At 38.3% G+C, this 23,394-nt stretch overlaps 2 protein-coding genes across 17 annotated transcripts in view; both read right to left on the bottom strand.

The window, feature by feature from the left end:
- Window positions 1-520: 520 nt before the first annotated feature.
- Window positions 521-6,061, bottom strand: LOC120546327 (syndecan-3-like). Its single transcript, XM_039781204.1, has 5 exons — window positions 5,920-6,061; window positions 3,023-3,101; window positions 2,806-2,897; window positions 2,601-2,706; window positions 521-2,518 (listed from the first exon to the last, which is right to left on the bottom strand). Exons 1-5 carry the CDS (start codon window positions 5,980-5,982, stop codon window positions 2,367-2,369), a joined length of 492 nt encoding a protein of 163 aa, XP_039637138.1. The 5' UTR covers window positions 5,983-6,061; the 3' UTR covers window positions 521-2,366.
- An 873-nt stretch (window positions 6,062-6,934) lies between these two features.
- The window catches only part of pum2 (pumilio RNA-binding family member 2), a 35,030-nt gene continuing 18,570 nt past the window's right edge, over window positions 6,935-23,394 (bottom strand). For 7 of the 16 annotated variants that reach the window (XM_039781188.1, XM_039781185.1, XM_039781192.1 and 4 more), the window contains 10 exons: window positions 18,247-18,267; window positions 17,884-18,151; window positions 17,610-17,739; window positions 17,353-17,487; window positions 17,065-17,202; window positions 16,651-16,776; window positions 16,305-16,376; window positions 14,017-14,138; window positions 11,523-11,715; window positions 6,935-9,448 (listed from right to left, as the gene is read on the bottom strand). In XM_039781188.1, the coding sequence (XP_039637122.1) occupies window positions 9,317-9,448; window positions 11,523-11,715; window positions 14,017-14,138; window positions 16,305-16,376; window positions 16,651-16,776; window positions 17,065-17,202; window positions 17,353-17,487; window positions 17,610-17,739; window positions 17,884-18,151; window positions 18,247-18,267 (1,337 nt within the window). In that variant the 3' untranslated portion in view covers window positions 6,935-9,316. The remainder of the gene's footprint in view (window positions 9,449-11,522; window positions 11,716-14,016; window positions 14,139-16,304; window positions 16,377-16,650; window positions 16,777-17,064; window positions 17,203-17,352; window positions 17,488-17,609; window positions 17,740-17,883; window positions 18,152-18,246; window positions 18,268-23,394) is intronic. The other 9 variants (XM_039781191.1, XM_039781196.1, XM_039781199.1 and 6 more) reach the window with 7 other exon arrangements.

The following is a 23,394-nucleotide window of genomic DNA, read 5'->3' as shown; positions in this document are numbered from 1 at the left end:
TTTAATACTGCTAAAGCAAATTATAAGGCAACACTTTCATTATTGACCCAATCTTGAGGCCCCGTCTTAAAGAGGGGCCATTAGCTAAAACCAAAACTTTATGTTAAGGTTGTTTATATATATATATATATATATATATATATATATATATATATATATATATATATATATATATATATATACATTCAAAAACCACTGCAATCCTCAGTCACATTACTGTACTATGGTGTAACACCAACTGTGCATTAATAATAATAATAATAATAATAGTAATAATAATAATAATAATAACAATAACAATAATACCTTTTATTTATATAGCACCTCTCATGAAACCCAAGCACACTTTACAGAAATTACTGTAAGTTTAGCTAAGGGAGGTTGTAGGCTGTGGTGAACAGGTGGTGTTATAATAATATAATACAATAGCATAATACAACAGCATGTACATACTGTAATATACGTACATTTAAAAAAAACTGTATACTCTCAACATATGCTCATAAAACATAAAAAGGCATTGAGGATAAAACTAATTTTTTTTATTCATTAAGAATTATGGAATATACAAATAGTAAAAATATAATTTCACGGCACATGTAGACGAGATAATATGTTATATAGTAGCAGCTGATCATAATTCATAAATTTATAATTCATTGTTATTTACATTTAATATACACCCTCAAATGAGTTTCCTCCAGATTCTTCATTCATATCTCATATCACATGGACTATTTCTCTGACTGTAATGGGGGATCACACTGAGGGTTTTTGTCACACTGGATCAATTATTTTTGGTACAACCAGAGCTGTAGACAGGATTTTAGAAAAATGCATTAGTCCTGCATGCAGCTTTGATAGGCCCTGTTACACCTGGTATGTAACAAAGGGGAGATGTTCATAGCAGACATTTTGACTTGTCATAGTAGGAAAAGCACTGTTACTGATGAGGTTAATAATGGCTCTGTTCTATTCAAGTTTCCCAGTGAGATGTGACAGTGTGACAGTGAGCCAGCATGCACAATACCAGCACCATGAAACGAAGGCAGCTAAATGGAATGAAACAGCCATCATTCTTATTTTTTATTTTATTTTTTACATCTGTGCTTTTCTACTGTTACATGTCAAAATATCTTCCATGAAAAGACAAGCATTTTCTGTATAAAACCATTCTGGGGAAGTTACTCTAGGTCTTAAATGCTACAAAAATGTTTTGAAAAAAGCTGCCACTTTAAAACAATAACATAGCAAAGTGTATTATACATGGTTAATAATTAATTAATCACACAGTGCAGCTTTGACCATCTTCTTTCAACCATAAACACAAGTCATATAAGATTATATGCACCGGCTGACTACACTTTCCACAAAAAGTTAAACTGAGTAGTATCCTCAGTGTTACTTACAATGGCCCTGTGTACAATCAAGCAATCTCAAATCAAATCGTTGTTAAAGATAGTAAATAAAGATAATTCTTAATATTTTGTCAATAATATACTGTAAATAAATTATAAATGAACTGCAAAAACATATGCATTAAGTGCGAGAACCCTAGAACACCTTAGAACAGAAGCTTCTCAATTCTCAAGGACCCGTTAGATAGAGACCAAACCGCCATGTGTATGTCCCCTTGGACTGATTCAATGTAGAATATTTTTTACACTTCTATAGTCTCAGTTATGTAAAAGAACAACAAAATGGAAATTTATTATTTGACATATTTGCAGATTCTAAGAGTTACAGGTTTGTTTGATTAAAAAGTAATTTTTATAGTAGTTATTATTATAGATTTAAAAATTCAAATAATATTTGTTGAACTATGAAGGCTTTTGTAAAAAAATAAACTCCTGGATAGGAGAAAAAAACGGTTGGGGTTGTTTGCATTTCTTTAAACCAATCACAATGGTCTTGGGCTGCGCTAGGCTCCACACGGAGCGACGGAGGCTCTGCAAAATACTCCAGGGAAGGAACTTGTTTTGACGAAACTTTTGCACCCCGCTAAAGAAAACGCCACATACAATATTAAATTGAGTTAACTGTTCACACAATACAGTAACGTGAGCGGTTTAAATTATCTAGCTACATGGTTTAACGTAATTTGCTCTCAAAGTGACCGGAGTTTAGAATGTAAACACAAAGAAAGCAGAAGGTGAGGGACATCCGGCGGAACTACCGGCAGCGCCGCAAACTATCCGGTAAATGAACTGTCGTTGATCCAGACTAATATCATGATAATTTAAATGAAAGAATTTGAAAACTTTACAAAGACGCCCTGGCAGAGTGCCACATACCCCTGGGGGTCCCTGGACCCTACATTGAGAATCACTGCCTTCGAACACAAACATTATTCTGAAAGTTTTAAGTTAAACAACAACTTGTTCCCTGTCAGGTCTGTGATAAACCCTCTGCTGGCCCAGAATGTATCCTCCATTATCTTTCTTCTGCCATCTGTAGATTAATAGTGCTGCCAGTGCAGCTGCAAGTGCCACTCCTGTTACGCCACCTGCAATAACAGCTGTAAACATAAATGACGGAGTTAGAATACAGAAACACAGTGAATTACCCTGTTAAATTCAGCGTGCCATACTGCAAAGTACCAGCAAAGATTTCTTTGTTCTCCAAGAAACGCTTGCTGTTTGCCACAACAACAAATCCTAATCCGCTGTCTTTGTGTGCACCGTCAAAGTTCAGGACTGAAGAAGCCTAAAGACAAAAGTAGGAACAGTTGCACAACTTTATTTCCTGCTCTGCCATCTACATTATAAGGTGAAGAAATGGTGAGATCCGTGAAAACAACTGTACATGGAGCGTATTCTTGGTTCCACCTCCTGCGTTTGCTGTAAACGTTCTGACATCTTTGCTGTTGGGGTGATACTCACTGTTTTCCATTTCACCTGGCGAGACAAAGAGCATGAAATATGATGTGTTTGGTTTTGGAAAAAAATGACATGGCCATCAGATACAATGTTAAGTAGATTATAACTATTTTATAGTCATTGTGCGTGGTACGCAGCATTACCTTGTTGTGACCAATCCCCAGAGCCAGAACTGTCAAGGTCATATCCTGATCCCTCCAAATCTTCAGGAAGGACAGGAAACTAATTCCATGGAGAAAAAGGGAGGAGGATATTTAAAGATGCAGACCACCACAATATTGTTTCCTGTCTTATTATCAGACTAACTGTATATTGACTCTTCACTACATCTCAGCAGTGTTACAGACTGTCTATTCATGTATATTGTGTTATTACTTTATCACTTCGATCCTCCGACTTACTTACACCTCCCTTCGCGCCGGTTTTGTAATGCCTACCTAATCTGCACTTTATGTAGCCTATTGTATATTGTATTCTGTTTTCTTGTATTTTATTGTATATGAAACTGTATGTTGTCTTGCACGCTAATGCTTTTCTTGGCCAGGTCGTCGTTGCAAATGAGAACCTGTTCTCAACGGCTTACCTGGTTAAATAAAGGTTAAATAAAAAAGACATGAAAACAGACAAGAGGTGAAGGAAGCCTTTAAAAAGGTACTGTCCTTAAGAGGACAATAAAGAAATGAATCATGTCTTGGATACAAAGTCCCATTCAAGTACCACAATCTCAAAAGCACACTGTGGCTGACAAACCCATAGTGATGCAATCGCTATCACCAATAAAGTGTAATGAGTAGAGAATATAGCTTGAATTAAAAGGTAAAGTCACTCCACCTATTTGGAAAAGCGATAAAGACAACACAACACAGAATCTTTTGTTTGGACTCAGTTAATGTAGTAGCTCAACGTGAAACTTAAAAAAAGCAAATTACAAACATTTATTTTTTAAGTAAACAATCCACTGATATACTATTTTCTTAAACAGGGGGCATTTATTTTGAAAACTGTACTGGATATTCATTTGCTAGACTAATTGATGGAGATTAAATGGCCTGTATCCATTGTAACCAATATACCATATTAAAGCATGCTGTTCTTAATGAAATAAAAAATATAAAAGTAATTCAGCTTTTATACACAGGGAGTGAATAACTGATCTATACTCCAAAAATTGGGTGGAGGAATGAAATAACATTTGTTTTGGAAAATGAAAAAGATCTGCTGATTACACAACAATCTGAACAGTTGAGAAAAACCCTACCAAAAAAAAAAAAAAAGTGTCTTAGGCACTTCATTCTGTCTGTGCTGCCCAGCTGTAGTTGTGCACACTAATAATGTTTACAGCTAGAAACATTTGTCAAGCAGGACTAATGCTTAAAAGGGATGCAGGGAACCTTGTGTTAAACTTGAAATCGATCCATGGTTTGTTTATTTCGTCCAGTGTTTGCATGGGTTTCTCCCCACAGTCTACAGACATGAACGCAAGATGAACTTTTCCTTAGGTGTGAATGTTTTCTGTCTGCGTGTGTTAGCCCTGTGATAGACTGGCCACTCTGGGCTGGACTCTTGTCTATTGCATGGCGAGTGGATAAAGGATGAACGTAGAATTGAGACAACTAGTTTATTAATCAGTAAGTATAAATAAAAATCAATCATCAATAATGTCAATGATCCATCAATTATTTGAGTCATTTGTAGAAGAAAAAAACAAAAACAAATATCTGATTTCAGCTTTTACAATGTGAGGATTTTCTGTTTTTCTCTTTTCTGTTATAAAAGGAATATTTGTGTTTTTTGTATTGTTGATCAGACAAAATAAGCGATTTAAAGATATCAGCATTAATCATTTAATAATACACTGCATGGCAATTTAACATGCTAAGGGGCAACTTTTATTCATAATGATTACTTTAGATACTTCAAGTACATTTTCCTACTTCAGTACTTTTACTTGTGATTTTGAATGCAGGAGCTTTACTTGTAATATTATTTTAACATTGTGGTGTTGCTACTTTTACTTAAGTAGCCTATGTTAAGCACGTTTTCCATCATTGGAAATATTGTACTTTTTACTTGGATATTTGATAGCTATAGTTACTTTGTGGATTATAATTTGCACACAATATGATAGACTTATAACATTTGGTACACTGTAAACTATGGGAGAGTAAACTATGTATGTTATAAAGTTATATAATTATCTTACACATTAATAATGAAATATGCACAATAGAATGGGAATAGTGGGAGCAGGGCCATTCTGCCCAATGAGCACTTCTCCTTTTGATACTTTAAGTAAATCCCACTGGTAATACTTTGATACATTGATGTACATTTATCTAAGTAAAACTTTGAATGCAGGACTTTTACTTGTAATGGATTATATCTTATATGTTGGTGTTTTTACTTCCAATACTTCCACCAGTGCCAATAATAAAATATATTGAATGGTGGAACTACGAATATCTGTTTTCTGTCCTACTAATATAAGGAATTCCTACTAAAGGCCCAAAAAGCCATATAGGAGATTTAGGTAAGAGATGTAAAATCCACAACATGGGAAGTGTGATGTCCTCTGCTGAAACACACTTGGCTTTGATTATTAGTCTCTTCAATTCTCTGCCTACAATATTTGATCTGAAATTGAGTTTTAAGGAAAGAATCCCTGTGACACCAAATAGGCTTAATTAGTTTCTAATGAGTGTTACAAATCAATTTTTCATTGAAATTAAACAGACATGAATAAGCAAATGAGCATGAATAAATCGGACTATTGTAACCTACATCAAATGTAGGTAACTCTGCCTAAAACTTCAACAAAAAAAAAAGAAGAAAAATGTTTAGGCTATAATATAAAACAAGTCCCAACAAAAAATAAGATCGTAAATATAAACACACGTACTGTACAGTATTATAACACTAGTTAACTTCAGGAAGTGAGAAAGGTGCATGAGCACGACATCGACGTACCGTCTACACTGTTCAAAATGTGTCTACCACGTTCTCTTAATACATCCATGGTCTAACACTGAAAAGGACTTACCGACATATTGATAGGATGTATTAATCCCAAAGCTAAAAACAAAAAAGATACAGATATCCCCATGTTGCAGTTGAGTTGGTGTCAGTTTATTTTGTCCTCTTCTTCCTCCTCCGCAGGTGTTCTGATTGAACCTCGAGCCTCTCCCGGACGGCCCAAACCCCGCCCACCAATAAAACATGTTGAACTTGAGATTACAGAGGGCACCTGAAGAAAACATCTATACATTTGTTTTGTCGTTTTTAAATCATAAAATGGTGTAATGGGCCTGTATAACTTCAATAAACGTCCTGAAATTAAAAGTACTAAACTGAGTTGCAAGAAACTATAGGAAAGACGACATACATATATATTAATATATTTGGCTTCCCTAAATGTTTATCCATTTACAGGTCTACATTATGGTAGAAGAACGGGAGTAAAAACAAGGTTTACATCAGACAAACAAACCCAGACTTCGTAATACAGAACGACTTATGTATTATTGATGCGTTAGCAGTATTCTAATGTTGCAAAAGAGCAAGGTTGAGCTACTAATTTATATACCTTTGGGTAATCTATAACATTGCTTTATATGTTTAAGATGGTTTGTTTTGTATGTAAAACTCGAAATTTTAATTCTAACTAGGAGTAGAGCTGGAATGTATTGAAGTAAAAAGTACATTTACCTCTGAAATAGTGCAGTAATAGTAAAAAGTTCTACATCACAAGATTAGGATACAGCTGTATTTCTACCACTAACTGACTCTTGACGTTGCACAGCTGATCTCAATTTAAATAATAGACTATAAGACTCAATTGAAATATAATTGAGTAGAGGTATAAAAGGTAAAATACTCTAGTACCTAAAATACCGTACTTGAGAGCACACACACACACACAGTCAAAAAGTTGGTACAATACTTTAAAAAATTGCATCTGTTTAAACATGTGTAGGAATAGTTTTAACTGTTTACCATTTACGGGAATAGCTAAAAACCGGTTGAAAAATACCTTACATGAGGAAAAGCCACAACAATTCTGGTCAAATGTTAGAAGAACAGTTTAATCATAATCACAATTCTGCTTCCAAAAATGAGTTGTTTTCTTCATCTAACATCTGGAAATGTACATAAGGCCACCTGAAAATGTACATGACTTTGACAGTGTGACAAAACTCATATGTTCATATTTATATAATTGACAATATTTTACATTGCTTTTGCTTACAAGGTAGAAGCTGTTCCAAAATACAGCACTCTTCTGTACAAAAATAATTCTTGTCATATCCTGTGAAGTTTCCATGGTAGCAGAGAGGACTAAATGCAGCCTCAGTTTTAGTAGAGTGTTTTGTTTGTTTTCTTCTTTTTAAACTGTCAAACTTCAGAAAGACTAACAGTGGATGTTACAGCTCCGGTACAAATAGAGGCTGGCCTTTCCTATAACAGATTAAAAACAAAAACCATGCCAGATTGTGAAGCCATAAAGTTTTTTTTTTCCTTTAAAATAACACTTGATCAAATAAAACTGTATACATTATATTCAAGGGGAAAGGAGTGATGAATATACACACATCAAAATGCACATTTTTGCCTTTTTCTCCCCAAAAAGTGTAAAAGACATCCCATTTACAGCATAAACGTTTACAAATGTACAACTGTACAGACGAAATAAAAGCATCACTACAAATTTAGAGCAAGGCCTGTCAAACACCACGACTAGACTTTTTTTCAATTAAACTAATAATCTTACACTTATTAACTGCACATATACTACATGTATTCTACAATTATTCATATGAAGCAAAGAAGCCATCACTACGAGCATAACAGGTGAATTGTTTAGCTTTCGATGGCCCCACCAGCCTCCACCGATGCACTTGCATACCCAACCAAATGAAGTTTTAAAAAACAAACCGAACCATTAAAAAAAAAAAAAAAAGGTTCTTTAAGTATCCCTTTCTTCAGCTTATCCCACTACTTCTAGTTCATTTCACCTCAGATGTACAATGCTGGGATAAGCTCCACTTCACAATATATATACTTTTTTGGACTACACTGACCATCAGGTGGTGGGGGTTCCATCATTGCTGCAAGCCCCCTACCCAAAAGCAACAATTTACTCATACATAAAGATGCTATACATTGCTAAACTACTTCTACGCAAGAGATGATTATTCAGTACATAAAGATAGCCTTTCTAGGGCAGTGTTCATCTCAAAGTACAAGACAGATAAGATGTTACACAAAACATGATAAAGAAAAAAATCATTCCAAGGATTAAAACCTGTCACAGCATGCCAACACATACCCCACTCCCACCCCACTATGCCCACAAAAAGCCCCCCACTACGGTCATTTCATGTTAAGATTATACCAGGTAACACACCCACTGTATAACCAAACCTCATGCTCTACTTCTATAAGTTAATGGTAGCTTTTTATTTTGCATAAACCCCGAGTGATCACCTGGATGAGGGACAGACGGCTCAAATGGGGCTCAGTGAATGCAGCAGCTCAGGTTGGTCAGTCTGTAAAATTAAGTACCGAAACTGTTCAGATAATTACACCAGGCAGACTACAAGCTCCTGGGGTAAACCCCCCCCCCCCGCTTCCCTCCAATTAGCCTGGAAAATGAGGTCAAGAATAAGCCACCACTGGAAATCACCACCTTGGACTAAAGCACCAATCCCCAAAGCCAAGCTCGCAAACTGGTCTCCAAGACCTCTGGGTGACTGTGGCACAGGACACATAGTACTCACCTGTGGACGGAGGGGTTTAAAATCCATCCATACTATGTAGTGCTATATTATAAACTAATCCATCAGCTGCTTTGGCATGGGAAAACACGTTTACTGTGCATGGGATAATATACAAATATAATATTCAATTGCCTAGACTTTGAACAGCTGACACAAGTCTGGTTACAAAACAAGTGGAATTGTTTTTTTAAAAGGATCACTCAGTTTAGCCTTATAAAATCACTTGCTGGTGTTAATTGTAGGAATTGGAAATTTCAGCAAATGTGTATACGTTTTTTTTTTTCTACAGAGAATTTACAAGGTAAAAAACTAAATGTACAAGAGAATATGAAAACCAGTGAAATACATCAATTACATCATTAACAATGGGCTTGTGCTTTACCCAGGAAAGAAAAATCGGCCTGCTGACTGTGGGGGCCACTCTGGGGACCTGCACCAAGGGTGGCAGAGTGGCAGGGATCAGTTGTCACAGCGTTCTTAGGTGAAGTTGACTTGTCTTTTTTTTTTCTTTTCTTTTTTTGGTAATTCCCCAAAAATGGGATAACAGAGGATGTCAAAGGCTAACCCCTATGGCTAAGGAGCATCTCTCGTAGGAACAGGGGGGGGGGTTTGGGGCTCGTACTCCTCCAATTATTCAGGGGACCCGGGATGTTGACATGACTACATGAGGCCATTCGGGGGACCACCGATGGGACCCAGTTCAGAGCCACTCTTCATGTAGTACTTTTCCAGCTTGGCCAGAATGTGCTTCCCGTAGGTGTACTTACGTAAAGTGGCAATGTGAGGCCGGATCTGAGAAGGGAGAGATGGCAAATTTCAGCAGATTCAAAGTAGAACTGAATTATTAGTGGATTAATCAATTAGTTGATCAAAAACTTTATATTAACAATTTTTAACTCATTTCTGAAGTAAAAATGGTAAAGATGAACTGGTTCAAGCTTCTAAAATTAGTCCTTTGTGAAAGTAAAGGTTAGGTTTGGGACTATATTCTATACTCCGTTACAAAAGAATAGTAAATATTGTTTCCACATCTGGCTCAGACACTTAGACTGGTTCAAAGGCAAGAGTCCAGTTTTCTGATGTTAGAGGTTGAAGATGTATTTGATCATTGGTATTGGTACACTGCATTTATGGAAAAACAAGTGCACATTTGTTTAGGCTTTTAGCACTTAGTCCAAATAATATGAACTGTTACTAGCTGTGCACCTGTTTGACGTGCATATACAGTGGGGCTCGAAAGTTTGGTCACCCCAGGTAAAAATTTGTATTAAATGTGCATAAAGAAGCCAAGAAAAGATGGAAAAATCTCCAAAAGGCATCAAATGACAGATTAGACATTATAATATGTCAAAAAACGTTTTATTTCCATCATTTACACTTTCAAAATAACAGAAAACAAAAAAATGGCATCTGCAAAAGTTTGGGCACCCTGCAGAGTTAATACCTTGTACTGCCCCCTTTGGCAAGTATCACAGCTTGTAAATGCTTTTTGTAGCCAGTCAAAAGTCTTCAATTCTTGTTTGCGGGATCTTTGCCCATTCTTCCTTACAAAAGTCTTCCAGTTCTTTGAGATTTCTGGGCTGTGTCACGCACTGCTCTTTTAAAAAGGTCTATCCATAGATTTTCAATTATGTTGAGGTCAGGAGATTGTGAAGGCCATGGCAAAACCTTCAGTTTACGCCTCTTGATGTAATCAACCGTGGATTTTGAGGTGTGTTTAGGATCATTATCCATTTGTAGAAGCCATCCTCTTTAACTTCAGCTTTTTCACAGATGGCATGAAGTTAGCGTCCAAAATTTGCTGAAATTTTATGGAATCCATTTTTCCTTCTACTCATGAAATGTTCCCTGTGCCACTGGCTGCAATACAACCCCAAAGCATGATTGATCCACCCCCATGCTTAACAGTTGGACAGAGGTTCTTTTCATTAAATACTGTGCCCTTTCTTCTCCAAACTTACCTTTGATCATTCCGGCCAAAAAGTTCTATTTTAACCTCATTGGTCGACAGAACTTGTTTCCACAATGCATCAGGCTTGTCTATATGTTCATTTGCAAACTTCAAATGCTGATTTTTGTAGTGAGGATGTAGAAGAGGTTTTCTTCTGATGACTCTTCCATGAAGACCATATTTGTACAAGTATCTCTTTACAGTGGAATGGTGTACTACAACTCCAGTGTCTGCCAGATCTTTCTGGATGGATCGTGCAGTCAAACGTGGGTTTTGACTTGCTTTTCTCACAATCCTGCAAGCTGTTCTGTCTGATATTTTTCTTGGTCTTCCAGATCTTGCTTTAACTTCCACTGTTCCTGAAGACTGCCATTTCTTAACATTCCAAACAGAGGATATTGGCATCTGAAAACGCTTTGCCATCTTCTTATAGCCTTCTCCTGCTTTGTGAGCATCAACTATTTTCAGTTTTCTAGACAACTGCTTAGAAGAACCCATGGTGCTGATTGTTGGGGCAAGGTCAGATGAGTCTTGGCATTTAAAACCTTTGAGATTGACATCACCTGGTCTTTCCAGACGATGATTGAGAACAATCCATGACACGGTCAGGTCTCAGCTTCCCTAAGGGGGCGGTGCATGCTTTAAACTCTGCAGGGTGCCCAGACGTTTGCAGATGTCATTTTTTTTTGTTTTCTGTTATTTTGAAAGTGTAAATGATGGAAATAAAATCTAACTTTTTGACATATAAGAATGTCTAATCTGTCATTTGATGCCTTTGAGATTTTTCAATCTTTTCTTGGCTTCTTTATGCACATTAATACAAATTTTTACCTGGGGTGCCCAAACTTTCGAGCCCCACTGTAAGCCCCCTCATTCCATATCTGCATAAATCACAGATTTAGTAGTTTTACCAACCTTGTGCATGATTATTTTGCGCTGAGCAGGTTCTGCCATGTCAATCATTCTTTGGACAACATAGTTTGCATACTGGTCCTTCATCATGGTGTATAGAGCGCTGTGGGGCCCGTCTTTCTGGCAGCACACTTCATCTATCAGCAATGCTCTCTCTGCACGCGAAGAGTGAATCACACACTTCTCCACAACATTACTGAGGAAAAATAGACCAAAAAGCTTCAATTACAAAATGCATTACACAGCAGGAGTCACAGCACTGGCCAGTCATGGTGGATGCTTGTTATTTTGAAAGGCTGAATGTTTGAATCTGTTTCAGTTTTTGTCCACATTGTATTTGTGACACATTAAAATGTAAGGCCTGTTGGATTTGATGTATTCTGAATTGATGTTCCAAATTGCAACAGTGGGAGGTGTATTAAAAATTTATCAACATTAAAAAGTTTTTCACAGACCAAACTTTTCTGATGTACACTACCGGTCAAAAGTTTTAGAACACCCCAATTTTTCCAGGTTTTTATTGAAATTCATGCAGTTCAATGTCTTATTGTACTCTGAAATGAAAGAATAGAACAAATGAACAATTTAAGTTAAAAAAGAAATCATGGAATCAATTGTGGCACTTGTAGGTTGCTTTGCTTTCACTTTTCTGTCCAGTTCATCCCAAACCAGCTCAATGGGGTTTAAGTCTGGTGACTGTGCTGTCCACTCCATGTTTTTAAGCTTACCATCTTGTTCTTTTTTTGCTGAGGTAGTTCTGGCATAGCTTGGACTTATGTTTTGGGTCATTATCTTGCTGTAGGATGAAGCCCTGACCAACTAGGCACATACCAGAGGGTACTGCATGGCGCTGCAATATACTGTGGTAGCAGTTTTGGTTCAGGGCGCCTTTCACTCTGTACAAATCACCGACCCTGGATCCAGCAAAACAGCCCCAGACCATCATGCTGATGTTTGACAGTTGATGTCACACACTGAGGAACCATCCTTTCGCCTACTCGACGGTGTACAAAAATCCTGCGTGATGAACCGAAGTTTTAAAATTTTGATTCATCAGTCCGTTAACACCTTCTTCCAGTCTTCAGTAGTCCATTGGCAGCGTTTCTTGGCACAGTCAAGCCTCTTTTTCTTATTCGGACGTCTTAGCAATGGCTTTCTTGCTGCAACTCGACCTATCAAACCTGCAGCTGGAAGTCTTCTCTTTACAGGTGAAACTGAGACTTGCTTATTACGACCACTATTAAGCTTTGCTTGAAGCGGTTGTCCTGTGAGCCGCCTATCACGCAAGCTGTTGACTCTCAGAAACTTGTCTTCTGATTCTGTTGTGGCTTTGGGTCTGCCAGACCTCTTCCTGTCAGAGTTTCCCCCAGTTTCTAAGTGCCTTTTGATGGTGAAGAATACTTTACGTGCAGATACTTACATTGAACTTTATTCACAATTTCTCTGTAAGAAAGACCAACATTCTTAAGTGTTATGATGGTCTGTCTCTCTTCCATTGTTAATTGCCTTTTTCCCACCATTTTTATAGCAACACACTACTTTCTGCAGTACAATACTGTTCAAATAATGCTCACGAGGGTATGGTACCACAGTGTGTTCCAACAATACTTTTATACAGAGGGGGTTGTAAGTAATCCAGACAAGTTGGAACACCTGTGGGAATTGGTAGCACCAACTTTCAAAGGTTGATCAACCTCCACTGCTGCAGAACAGCTTTATGTTGTTTACCCATTTCTTGTTCCCTGAAAAAGGCCTTTTTGTAAAATTCTGAAATGTACATTTTTCAGTTTTGGGTAACCTTACTTTTTATTATTTTTACCTCAGGTAGTTCACCACTTACCTTTGTACCATTTCAAGCTATTCATTGGACTTTAACTGCTAAAATAAATTCAATAAAAAAAAAAAATTGGAGTGTTCTAAAACTTTTGACCGGTAGTGTATGTGTGGTTGGAATCAAGCTAGCTATATATCTATATTACTTTTTACAAAATCAAGCTTTATAGACACCATGTTTTCCCCTCTAGGATGGTTCAGGGAAACAGGCAGTACTTTTTCTCAAGTGTGCCCTTGCAGGCAGAGCTTTGGATTAACATAAGCATGACTATAGGCAGCCAGACTGACCACCCCATAATACAAACCAAACTCATCCATAAAGGCTATGTGATCCATGGTCATTGGAGGTTATTGTTTCATGCAGCACTGTTAAAATGTAGTTCTCAGTTTTAAAGCACAATATTTAACAGATCATTCATATAGTTGTTGAGGAGCTGTGATTGAAGAAAAAAATTTAAGAATTTATAAAATAATTAAAATAATTTTTTTTATTATTGGTGGAAATAAGATTGATAATGATTTGGTTGTTGTACTGTGCTCAGTTAAATAAAACTATGTACTGGTTTATGAAATATTTGAGGTCCGACAGTGAAAAGTTAAATACATAGGTAGACCTCAGTAAAGTCTTCATATCTGTCACTACATTAAAACATATACAACTTACCTTGCAAATTTGTGTTGGCTGAGGACAAGAACCTTTCCACGAACCTCTGCGACTATCTTGCTCTTATCTTCTGGTCGGCCATGCTCCAAAACATGCTGAATGACGTAGTTACCATACTGATCCTGCGGGGGGGGCGGGGGGGGGGAAAGAGTGGAGTTGTGAGCTCAAGAAAAAATGTCAATTTCAATTATCACAAAAGGATCCTTGCGACACCCTTTAATCTGATGCTCATGCACTTCTTTTCACCATTGTCTTAATAATAGTGGGAGATAATCATGCATCTCTACAATGATGATAGGTAGGCGAATGAGTGACACCCCCATTTTAAGTCTTACAAATACCCTTACGTCATCACTGCGGAAGGTCAGACAAAACAGATGCTGCCGGTTTGGAGTGTTGCTAATATAGACAACACAACCATTAGCATGGTTGCCCCTTCAGAAATGGGTGATAGACAGTTATGGGTGTAATTTTAGTGTGACAAGATAGAGACAAGAACTCACCTGACCAAGCAACAAATAACACAACTCTGAATCGATCTTGTTAAAGTAGTAATTTGTTGGGTAGGTAATGTGACCTCCACCTTTAATTTGGTAGTATTTGCCTTAAAATCCATTTCCTGTCAATCTGTTTTAACAAGAACCTGCATTATTTTGCTCCTTCACTTGACTTTAAGCCAAGTACTCAAGGTGAAGTGATTTAAGCACTACTTATGAACACTTAAGTTGTCCAAAAAGGTTCAAACTCTCTGGAAGCTTCTATTAAACAATTACAGTGAAATCAAGAAGATGAAAACAGGAAATCAGATTGATCAGGAGATGCTTTCGGCAAAGGAGAGAGATTATCAGACAGCAGGCAAGAATGTGCCTCGTGAATCCTCTGTGACATAAAGCAAGAGAGGGGAAAAGGCGAGAAGAAGGCGGCTCAGTGGGTTAGGAGAAGGCCTGTAGTTGGAAGTTGGAGAACTATCTAAATGTTAAAGTAGATTCTTTACAAGGGTTGCAAAATTCCGGGAATATTTAAGGTGTAAATTTACCATGGGAATTAACGGGAATAAAATTTGCTCAGGCTGTCTTTACTATGTCATAAGTGGACATAATCCATTCATTTGCCAAATAAATTCCATTAATTATTCAAATACATACAATGTGAAAATTGTGACGTGGTAAGTTAGCTAGCAAGTTAAATAATGGGGAAAGGTACTTTGAAAATTCCAGCCCACAATTTGGGCAGTGTGCAAATTTAGGGTTTAAAGTGAACAATTTATTCATAAATGTTTTACAATATAATTCCCATGCTAAGTTGTCAACTTTTACAGCGGAGCAATAGAGAGCATCCTGACTGGTAACATTACAAACTGGCAAGGGATGTGCACGGCCCGGGACAGGATGGCTCTGCAGCAGCTATTCAAAACCGCCCAAAACTTAATTGGTACCATCTACCGAGCATCACTGATATCTGTGAGGTGCCTGCGCAGAGCCCAAAAGGATATTAAAAGATAACACTAGGGCTGAAAGATTATTTTCATTTGATTAATCTGTTTATTTTCTCAATTAATCGATTAGTTGTTTGGTCTTTAAAATGGAGAAAAATGTTGATCAGTGTTTGCCAAAGCCCAAGAGGACTTCCTCAAATCTCTTGTTTTGTCCACAATATTCAGTTTACTGTCTGAGGAGTGAAGAAACCAGAAAATATTTACATTTAAGAAGCTGGAATCCGAGGATTTTTACTCCAACCGATACATTTTTTATTAATTTAATAGTTGACAACTAATCAATCGTTGCAGCTCTAGATAACACCCACCCCAGCAACAGCCTGTTCACCCTGCTGTCAACTGGCTTATACAGAAGTATCTGCGGTTGTTTTGTTTTTAAAATATATTTCACTCCAGTAATATAATCAAAATTTACATGAAAGCATGCAGTCCTTTGGCTCAGACAGTGCAGTAGTGTGGGCTGCACATGTGATGAACAATGCACTGTGCATGCAGAGCCTTGTAATTTTACTGAATTCCTATTAAAATGGGATGCTGGCAATTAAATGGAAGAGTGTGCTACTGAATCCAATTCAATGGGCATACTTTTAACCCAAACATGCCATGTCCAATTTTTGTATATATGACATTGTTTGAAAATTCCCTAAATTCCCGAGCTTAAGTTCCCTTGGAAATTTTCCGACCCTTTGCAACCCTATTCTTTACACAAGAAAAGATAATTAAAAACAAACAAAAAAAAAGGAAAGAGGAAAGGAGCACAGGGACATCCGCGAGAGAGGCAAATTGCTCTGACCTTGAACAGTGCATCGCGGGACACTGTATAATATGTTTTGGGTGTCATCTCCAATGATACGCCTTGATATTTCTAGATGGAATAAGTGAGGGGGTAGGGTGGATGTTTAAATAATCACATATGTCAGATGTAATGACAGCTAACAGAACAAATACATTCATCCTTACACTTAGACCACAACTACACAGGAACAATGACAAGCTGAAAATATGAAATGCTAAAACATGAAGGAGACATGCAAATACGACAAGCAAACATATCTCAACAATGATCTGTCACATCTAACAAACAATCTGCAATCAATATGGGCTTAAAAATTAGACAGGTTGGAGACAGATGTGCTTACCTGGCCCAGCTGTTCAGAGTGCTGATGCAGCTCCTCCAGGATGGGCAGAGTCTGCTCCTGGGTGCAGTGCTCCAAAATCCTTTGGATAACTCTGCAGCCATAGGGGTGTGTGGAAAGCACAAACACCTGCAAAGAAAGAAAGAAAGAAGAGCTGATCAATATATAGGTGATTTCACAAAAAAAAATAAAAAATAATATAGCATGGCTGTGGCATTAAAGCTACACTAAACTAGATGAAAGGTAATACTAAGCCAGTGTTTATCCTTGGTGATTATTTTACCTACGGAGCTATGGAATAATGCAAGCAAATTTTTTTTTTGCCTTACAATTACTTACCACTCAATGTTTTGATTACCTGAATGAAACGTGATAAATGACTGGCAGCTGAGCCATTGCTTAGGATACTAAACCCACCTGTCCTTGGAAGGCATCAATAATGAACTGTAGGGCCTGAGGCTGGACACACTCAATACACTTCTGCACCACGTGATTGCCATTCTGGTCCTTGACACACTTCAACACGTGGCCGTCCAATTCACGGACAATGTCACTCTATATTGAAGACATTAGGAAACGGGCGTGATTGTAACAGATGTCGCTGTGTTGAAATTGAGGATTGTAATATGTTGGATTGATTTAAAAAATTCTCAATAAAACAAGGATATCGAAAACATTGTTAAAAAGAAGTATAATCTCACTTACAATTACCTGCTGGTCTGAGGAAATGGACTCCAGAGCTTTCTGAATAACCCTGCAACCATACATCTGCAAAGCCAGGGGAAGGACGTGTCCACGGATACGTGTTGCCAATGCCAGCTTCTGGTCTATACTTCCAAACTGCACAACCCAAAAGACAAACTCAAACTATTGCACACATGCTACAGAAAATAAAGTATCTGTTCTAGTTAATCTTGTGTAGTTACTGAAATGACACCTAGAACATTTTTAACAGTCCCGACCTCAAAGAACTTTTGGATGACATAGTTCCCAAATACATCAGTCATCAGTTGGTATGCTGCTTGCAGAATCTCTCCAAACACCATCTGCCTCTCAGCTGGAGTGGCCCTCTCTAGCTTCTGCTGGATAAATCTAAGCAGAAAAGATTGAAACAGAAGAGTAGAGTAGAGATGAAAAGAAATTTGTCAGACTTTGGCACACTAACACAATGCACTCCCTAAGGTTTACAGTTTAAATGTCAGAATGGAGCAGCCTTTTTGAGCATATTTTAGCCACCTGGATCCATGCTGGTCTTGAGAGAACTCCACCATGTGTCCCGGCAAGTCCCGGAGTTGGAGGTTTGGGAAGCGGTTGTTCCTGAAGTCTTCTAGTAGGCGGCTGCGTCCGGACGGCATGACATCAGAGCGACTGTAGCGGGGCCGAGACGGAGGGAACAGCTGGCTGCTGGAATTGAAAAGACTGGATGTCCCTCCGGCACTCCGGTACTTGGCCTCAGCTCCAGGCGCTGCAGAAATGTAACGCCCGCTGCCATTGGTGAGGCCACCTAAGAATACAGAATGACCGGATAGTGTTGTATTATTGGCGGCAGTGGTCCATATGTGTTTGTGTTATGTTGTGAATGTGAAAATGAACTGCTACCTCCATTGTCAGCTCTAGCCACTGTAAAGAAATAAGCAGAGAAATCAGGCATATTACAAAAGCTGGTCAGTCTGACATACTTATACTGTCTCTGAGCTTTTTTTTTTTTTTTTTTTTTCCCCTGGGGGGCGGGGATAAAGAATTCTCACAGCCAGGCTCTTATTGGCTAGCTGTTAGTCAATCAGATTCAAACAGCTTAGCTTGTTGAATAGAGCTCAACAGTCCCGCCCACAGCAGGTTCCGGAAGTAAAATACAATGCAATTTCTCCATTGACAAATATGAGTATAAGCCATAAAATGGTAACAGTCGATGGTAGACTTAAAGCCAGCATGCCGACGTGACTAAGCAATTCTATATACTCATATAGACGCCAAAAATCATGGGGCACCAACCTTGTTTTGAGATAAATGTCTTTTATTCGCGATGTCTTGGATAAGTACTTCATTACCCACAATCCTGAACAATCCCACAGTGATGTCTCTGATTGGTGGAACTCATGCTGGTGAGGAGAGGGAGCTGCCTGCACGATCCGTCACAAGGATTTACGACACTGCACGAATCACGATCTGTTCCACGCTTCCGCCGTTAGCCTCCGCCGGGAAGCTAACGTTAATTTAGCTAACAGCTAATTCGGCTAACCACTAGCTGACAGCTTGATTCAGTCTAAAATAACGTTAACTCAAACTAAACACCCGGGAAAGCAGGCTACAACTGATGTAACAGCAGTTATATATTCTAACGGTTATTTTCAGGTTTTATTTTGAGGGTCTTTTAAAGTTATTACATGCCGTCTCAGCTAGCGGTTAGCCCAATTAGCTGTTAGCTAAACTAACGTAGCTTCCTTTATTCAGTGGTGCGCGGTGGTTTATGGGATGAGTAGCTCATTCGCTCTGAAATGACGATATGTACACACAGTCTTGTACCTTTGACTTTTGTTTTTTCACTCGAAATGGTACTTTGTATGCATATGAGTCACGTACCATCTGGTTAGCCTAAGGCATGATCTAAAACTCTTCATATACGGATTTTTCCAGACATCACTGGGAGAAATGAATGGGAAATTTACTTCCGGAACCCAAGGTCTCTCAGAGGAGGGGCGGGACTGTTGAGCTCTATTAATGAGAACTGGCAGAAATCGAGCTGAGTCTTCCTGTAGGTTTTCTATACCATGCTAGAATGGCTTGAAACAAGGTAACCAAGGCATTTTTAACACTAAAAATGTTAGAGTCCATGGTATAACTTTAGAGTGGTAGTCATTACCACAAAGTAATGAAATATGTGTGGCAGGGCACTTTTAAATAATTCTATAAAATAAATATTCTGGCGACAGGAGCGGTCAGTAGCTCCCATGAACTCCGCTGTTTTAATTGGTTGTCTTTTTGCCTTAGTTACTGGAGCACGTATGACTTATGACAGGGTATATACAGAAATCCTAGAGACAAATTCAATACCTTTTAATACCATTTTTAATACCTTCAATATTTTTTAAAACCAACACGCGATTAAGTTGCAGGTTTATACGGCAACACGTTTTCTAACCATTAAACAGAGTTTGAGATTTAAAAAAAAAAATAAATAAATAAAATACACCCTCTAGGCCAATAGAACAACGCAGATAGGGAAAGTCAACAGAATAGATTAGACTCACTGACTTTGGATACATCTTGCAACCCTAACCCATCTTGCATTCATTTTACCTTTAGAATAAAATTAATAGATGAAATAAAATGATAAATTAAAGCAGTTCAAAGAAACAAGCATTCACTGATGCCATTATAACCACTTCAAACTAAGTGAACCTTCTGTATGCAAATGAGTACACAGAAAATATTCCATGAGGCAAGTGAAATACAAGACAACAGACATACACAGACATGCATGTCATTCTAACCATTTAAAACTAAGTAAACCTGTGATGTCATGGTAAGTGCTTCAATTGAATTGCTTTTTATTCCCAACTAGGGGTGCATAGTGCTCAAACCAACATGAAAAACGTAGCTAGTAATGTCCACTCAGCGTTTTGTTTTGTTGTTAAACTGTGTGTAAAATGAGCGGTGACGTTAATCACCGGTTTCAGGTAACGGCACAGTCTATTTGCTGGATGGTTAAGCTAACGGTCGGTAGCTAACATTAGCGGATAGGCCCGTTGACAGCGACGTTATTGTTCATATTTTGGCACAATCCATGTTTCTGACCGTAGTAGTAGTGGTCATAGTGACTGAAAGTGTAGCTAATGTGAGATGCTAAAAAGAATCTACACGCTGTTTTCAGGTAATGTTACTTTTTGACGTTCAACACCCCCACCCCCGCTACTGAAAACCATTCTAAAGAAACAATGTCAGCCATCACAGCATCTACATCGAGAGCTAGGAGGACATAGTAGAGCTTTTCAGAACTTGTTCAAATAAATTATGTAAAAGCAATGACACTTCCACACTGTTAAGAGAATGCACAAAACCACCTTGCACACTGAGACCATGTCCTTAATCAATCTGAATAACCTATCCACTTCTACTGTCCCTATACAATATTTTCTTACCAGCGGAGATGCCAACTGCTTGCCCTGGAGGAATGTTTGCACTATACTCTTCATCTGTGTGATGCACCACTCAGGATCTTGGTTCATCTTTGTGGGATACAAACAAATTGAAAACAAAGCAGAGCTTCTGCTGCTGGCTAACAGCAGTCTTTGGAATCGGCTTTGGCCGCGACTCTGGAAGACTTGGAGTTAAGCTTTTCTTTGTGAAAAGAACAAAGAAATCATTCTTAAAAAAGGAAGATGTGTTCGGAGTTTTGCCGACCCGATACGCAAAAGTTTAATCTATCAACTAGCTCCGCTATCTTCTTCGTTGCTCTGTCTGGTTGTAGCGTGCAGAGGGAATTTGAAAGACAACCGTTTATCCCGCCCCTCGGATTGAGCCCTGCCAATGGTGTGAACCCAGACCCTACACCTTGATGTGGGTCTGGATTGTCGGGCTAAAATAGGCTATCACCCGATGCGGGATAGGATATAATATCACACAAACTTTACAAGATTAACTTAAATAGACATAATAAAACAAATTGACAACTCATAGTTTGCAAAAAAGTCATTAAAAAAATTAATACCTCGTAAAACGGCGATTAATACCATTTAATACCTTTTAATGGCCTTAATTTTTACTAATTTGATTTACTACCTTTTAATACTTTTTAAAACCGCGCGGACACCCTGTATGAGCTATGCTCATCAACTTCAGAGGAAGGAAGCGCATGGATTAGATAAAGTGCAGTGGGCCTTGAGAAGATTATCATCTTCCGACCACCCAGCTAGACCAGCCGGTTCAAGCTCCACCAAGGGCAATGTGACATGGCTGATGTCCGGATAGTGGAATGGATGAAATAGGACTCCGGATGGCCCAGCAAGGGGAGATCGGAGACTGTTGTGCCCACATCTTGCAAAAACCTGGCTTCATTGCACCATCCCAGATCTCTGCATTTGCATCGGTAATACTTGGTGCTCAAACATAGTCAAAGTTGAGTGGCAATGTTTCTTTTATGTTGAATCTGTAATGTTAAGATGCAGGCCATGTCTTCCCAGAGAATGCCCCAGTGTTTTTGTTGCTGCAGTTTACATTCCTCCTGATGCAAATTCAAAAAATGCACTATTTGTTTCATTTTTCTTGTGCAGCATGAAAAGGACTAAAAGTGCATTTCATTGTGCAACCCTGTGTTTTACAATGACAATTAATGTATCTTGAAATCAAATCATGTAAAAACGAAGCAAAGGCTCTTTGTCTCTGGGAAAGCATAGTGAGTGACCTTTAATTGAATTAATGACTTTACATTAAAGGGGTGATAGAATGATTATATAGGGTATTTCACACTGTTCCTTATGGTCTCCTAATGGGGTATGTAACATTGGTTGGGCTGAAAATGGCCTGGTTGATATTTTATTGGCCCTTATGCATCCCTGTGTTTTGGCCCCATTTGTAACAAGAGCTTTTCTTCCAAATATGGTATGGTCATGAATATTTAGATGAGCTGCGCGCTGATCGGTTGAGCGAATGCCCAATACACATACATTAGAGAAGCGACAGAATCTCATATTCCAGACACTGCAATGTTTCATTACCAAATTCACTTCTGAGACTTTTTTAAGCAAGAAATCAACTATATAAAGCTGAAATATGGGCCGTTTTACAAAATTTGATGGCTAATTGCAAATTTGGTAAGACGTGTCGGACTTTAGGAGCTCCACACAGTCTGACGAGAAAGCGGCAGCCTGCTGGGCTCCATACCCAGCGCAAAAGTCACCCTTTGTGGATACTGCACTACGGGGCTCCGCGGCCAGCTGCCGGCATAACTATAATATATTTACGGTTTGAATTTCGTCACGCCACTTTGATTTTAAGGCATTTTTTTGTAGGACCAGCAGCTGCTTGCTATATGTCCCATTCATTACAATGGGGAAATACCGCAGCTAGCTAGCTACACTGTCGCCATAACTAAATTATATTTACAGTTTGAATTTCGTCACACCACTTATATAACATCATTCCCCAATGTTTTATAAAGCTAACCGTTGTGTCCGATTTGATTTTAAGGCATTTTTATGAACGCGAGGCGTCTTTGTAGGACCAGCAGCTGCTTGCTATATGTCCCATTCATTACAATGGGGAAATACCGCAGCTAGCTAGCTACACTGTCGCCATAACTAAATTATATTTACAGTTTGAATTTCGTCACGCCACTTATACAACATCATTCCCCAATGTCTTATAAAGCTAACAGTTGTGTCCGATTTGATTTTAAGGCATTTTTATGAACGCGAGGCGTCTTTGTAGGACCAGCAGCTGCTTGCTACATGTCCCATTCATTACAATGGGGAAATATCACAGCTTGCTCACTTTCGCATAACTAAAGTATATTTACAGTTTGAATTTCGTCACGGCATGAATATTACAGGTTCCTCAAGGTCTTACAAAGCTTAGCTAACACTTGTCCGATTTCGGATATCAATTGAATGTATTTTTGTGAATGTCAGAGTTAGGAGGAGGCTAGCTAGCTCTCAATGATGGACTCCATCTCACCGCGGCTCTATCAATGAGACTCGCGGACAAGAGGCTTTATTTCCCCGATTGTTTAAATAACTCAACACACATACC

Source organism: Perca fluviatilis, chromosome 18, assembly GCF_010015445.1.
Source record: "Perca fluviatilis chromosome 18, GENO_Pfluv_1.0, whole genome shotgun sequence".
Lineage (NCBI taxonomy): Eukaryota > Metazoa > Chordata > Actinopteri > Perciformes > Percidae > Perca > Perca fluviatilis.
The sequence above is the reverse complement of the archived record's forward strand: the minus strand, read 5'-3'. Positions and strand labels throughout refer to the sequence as shown.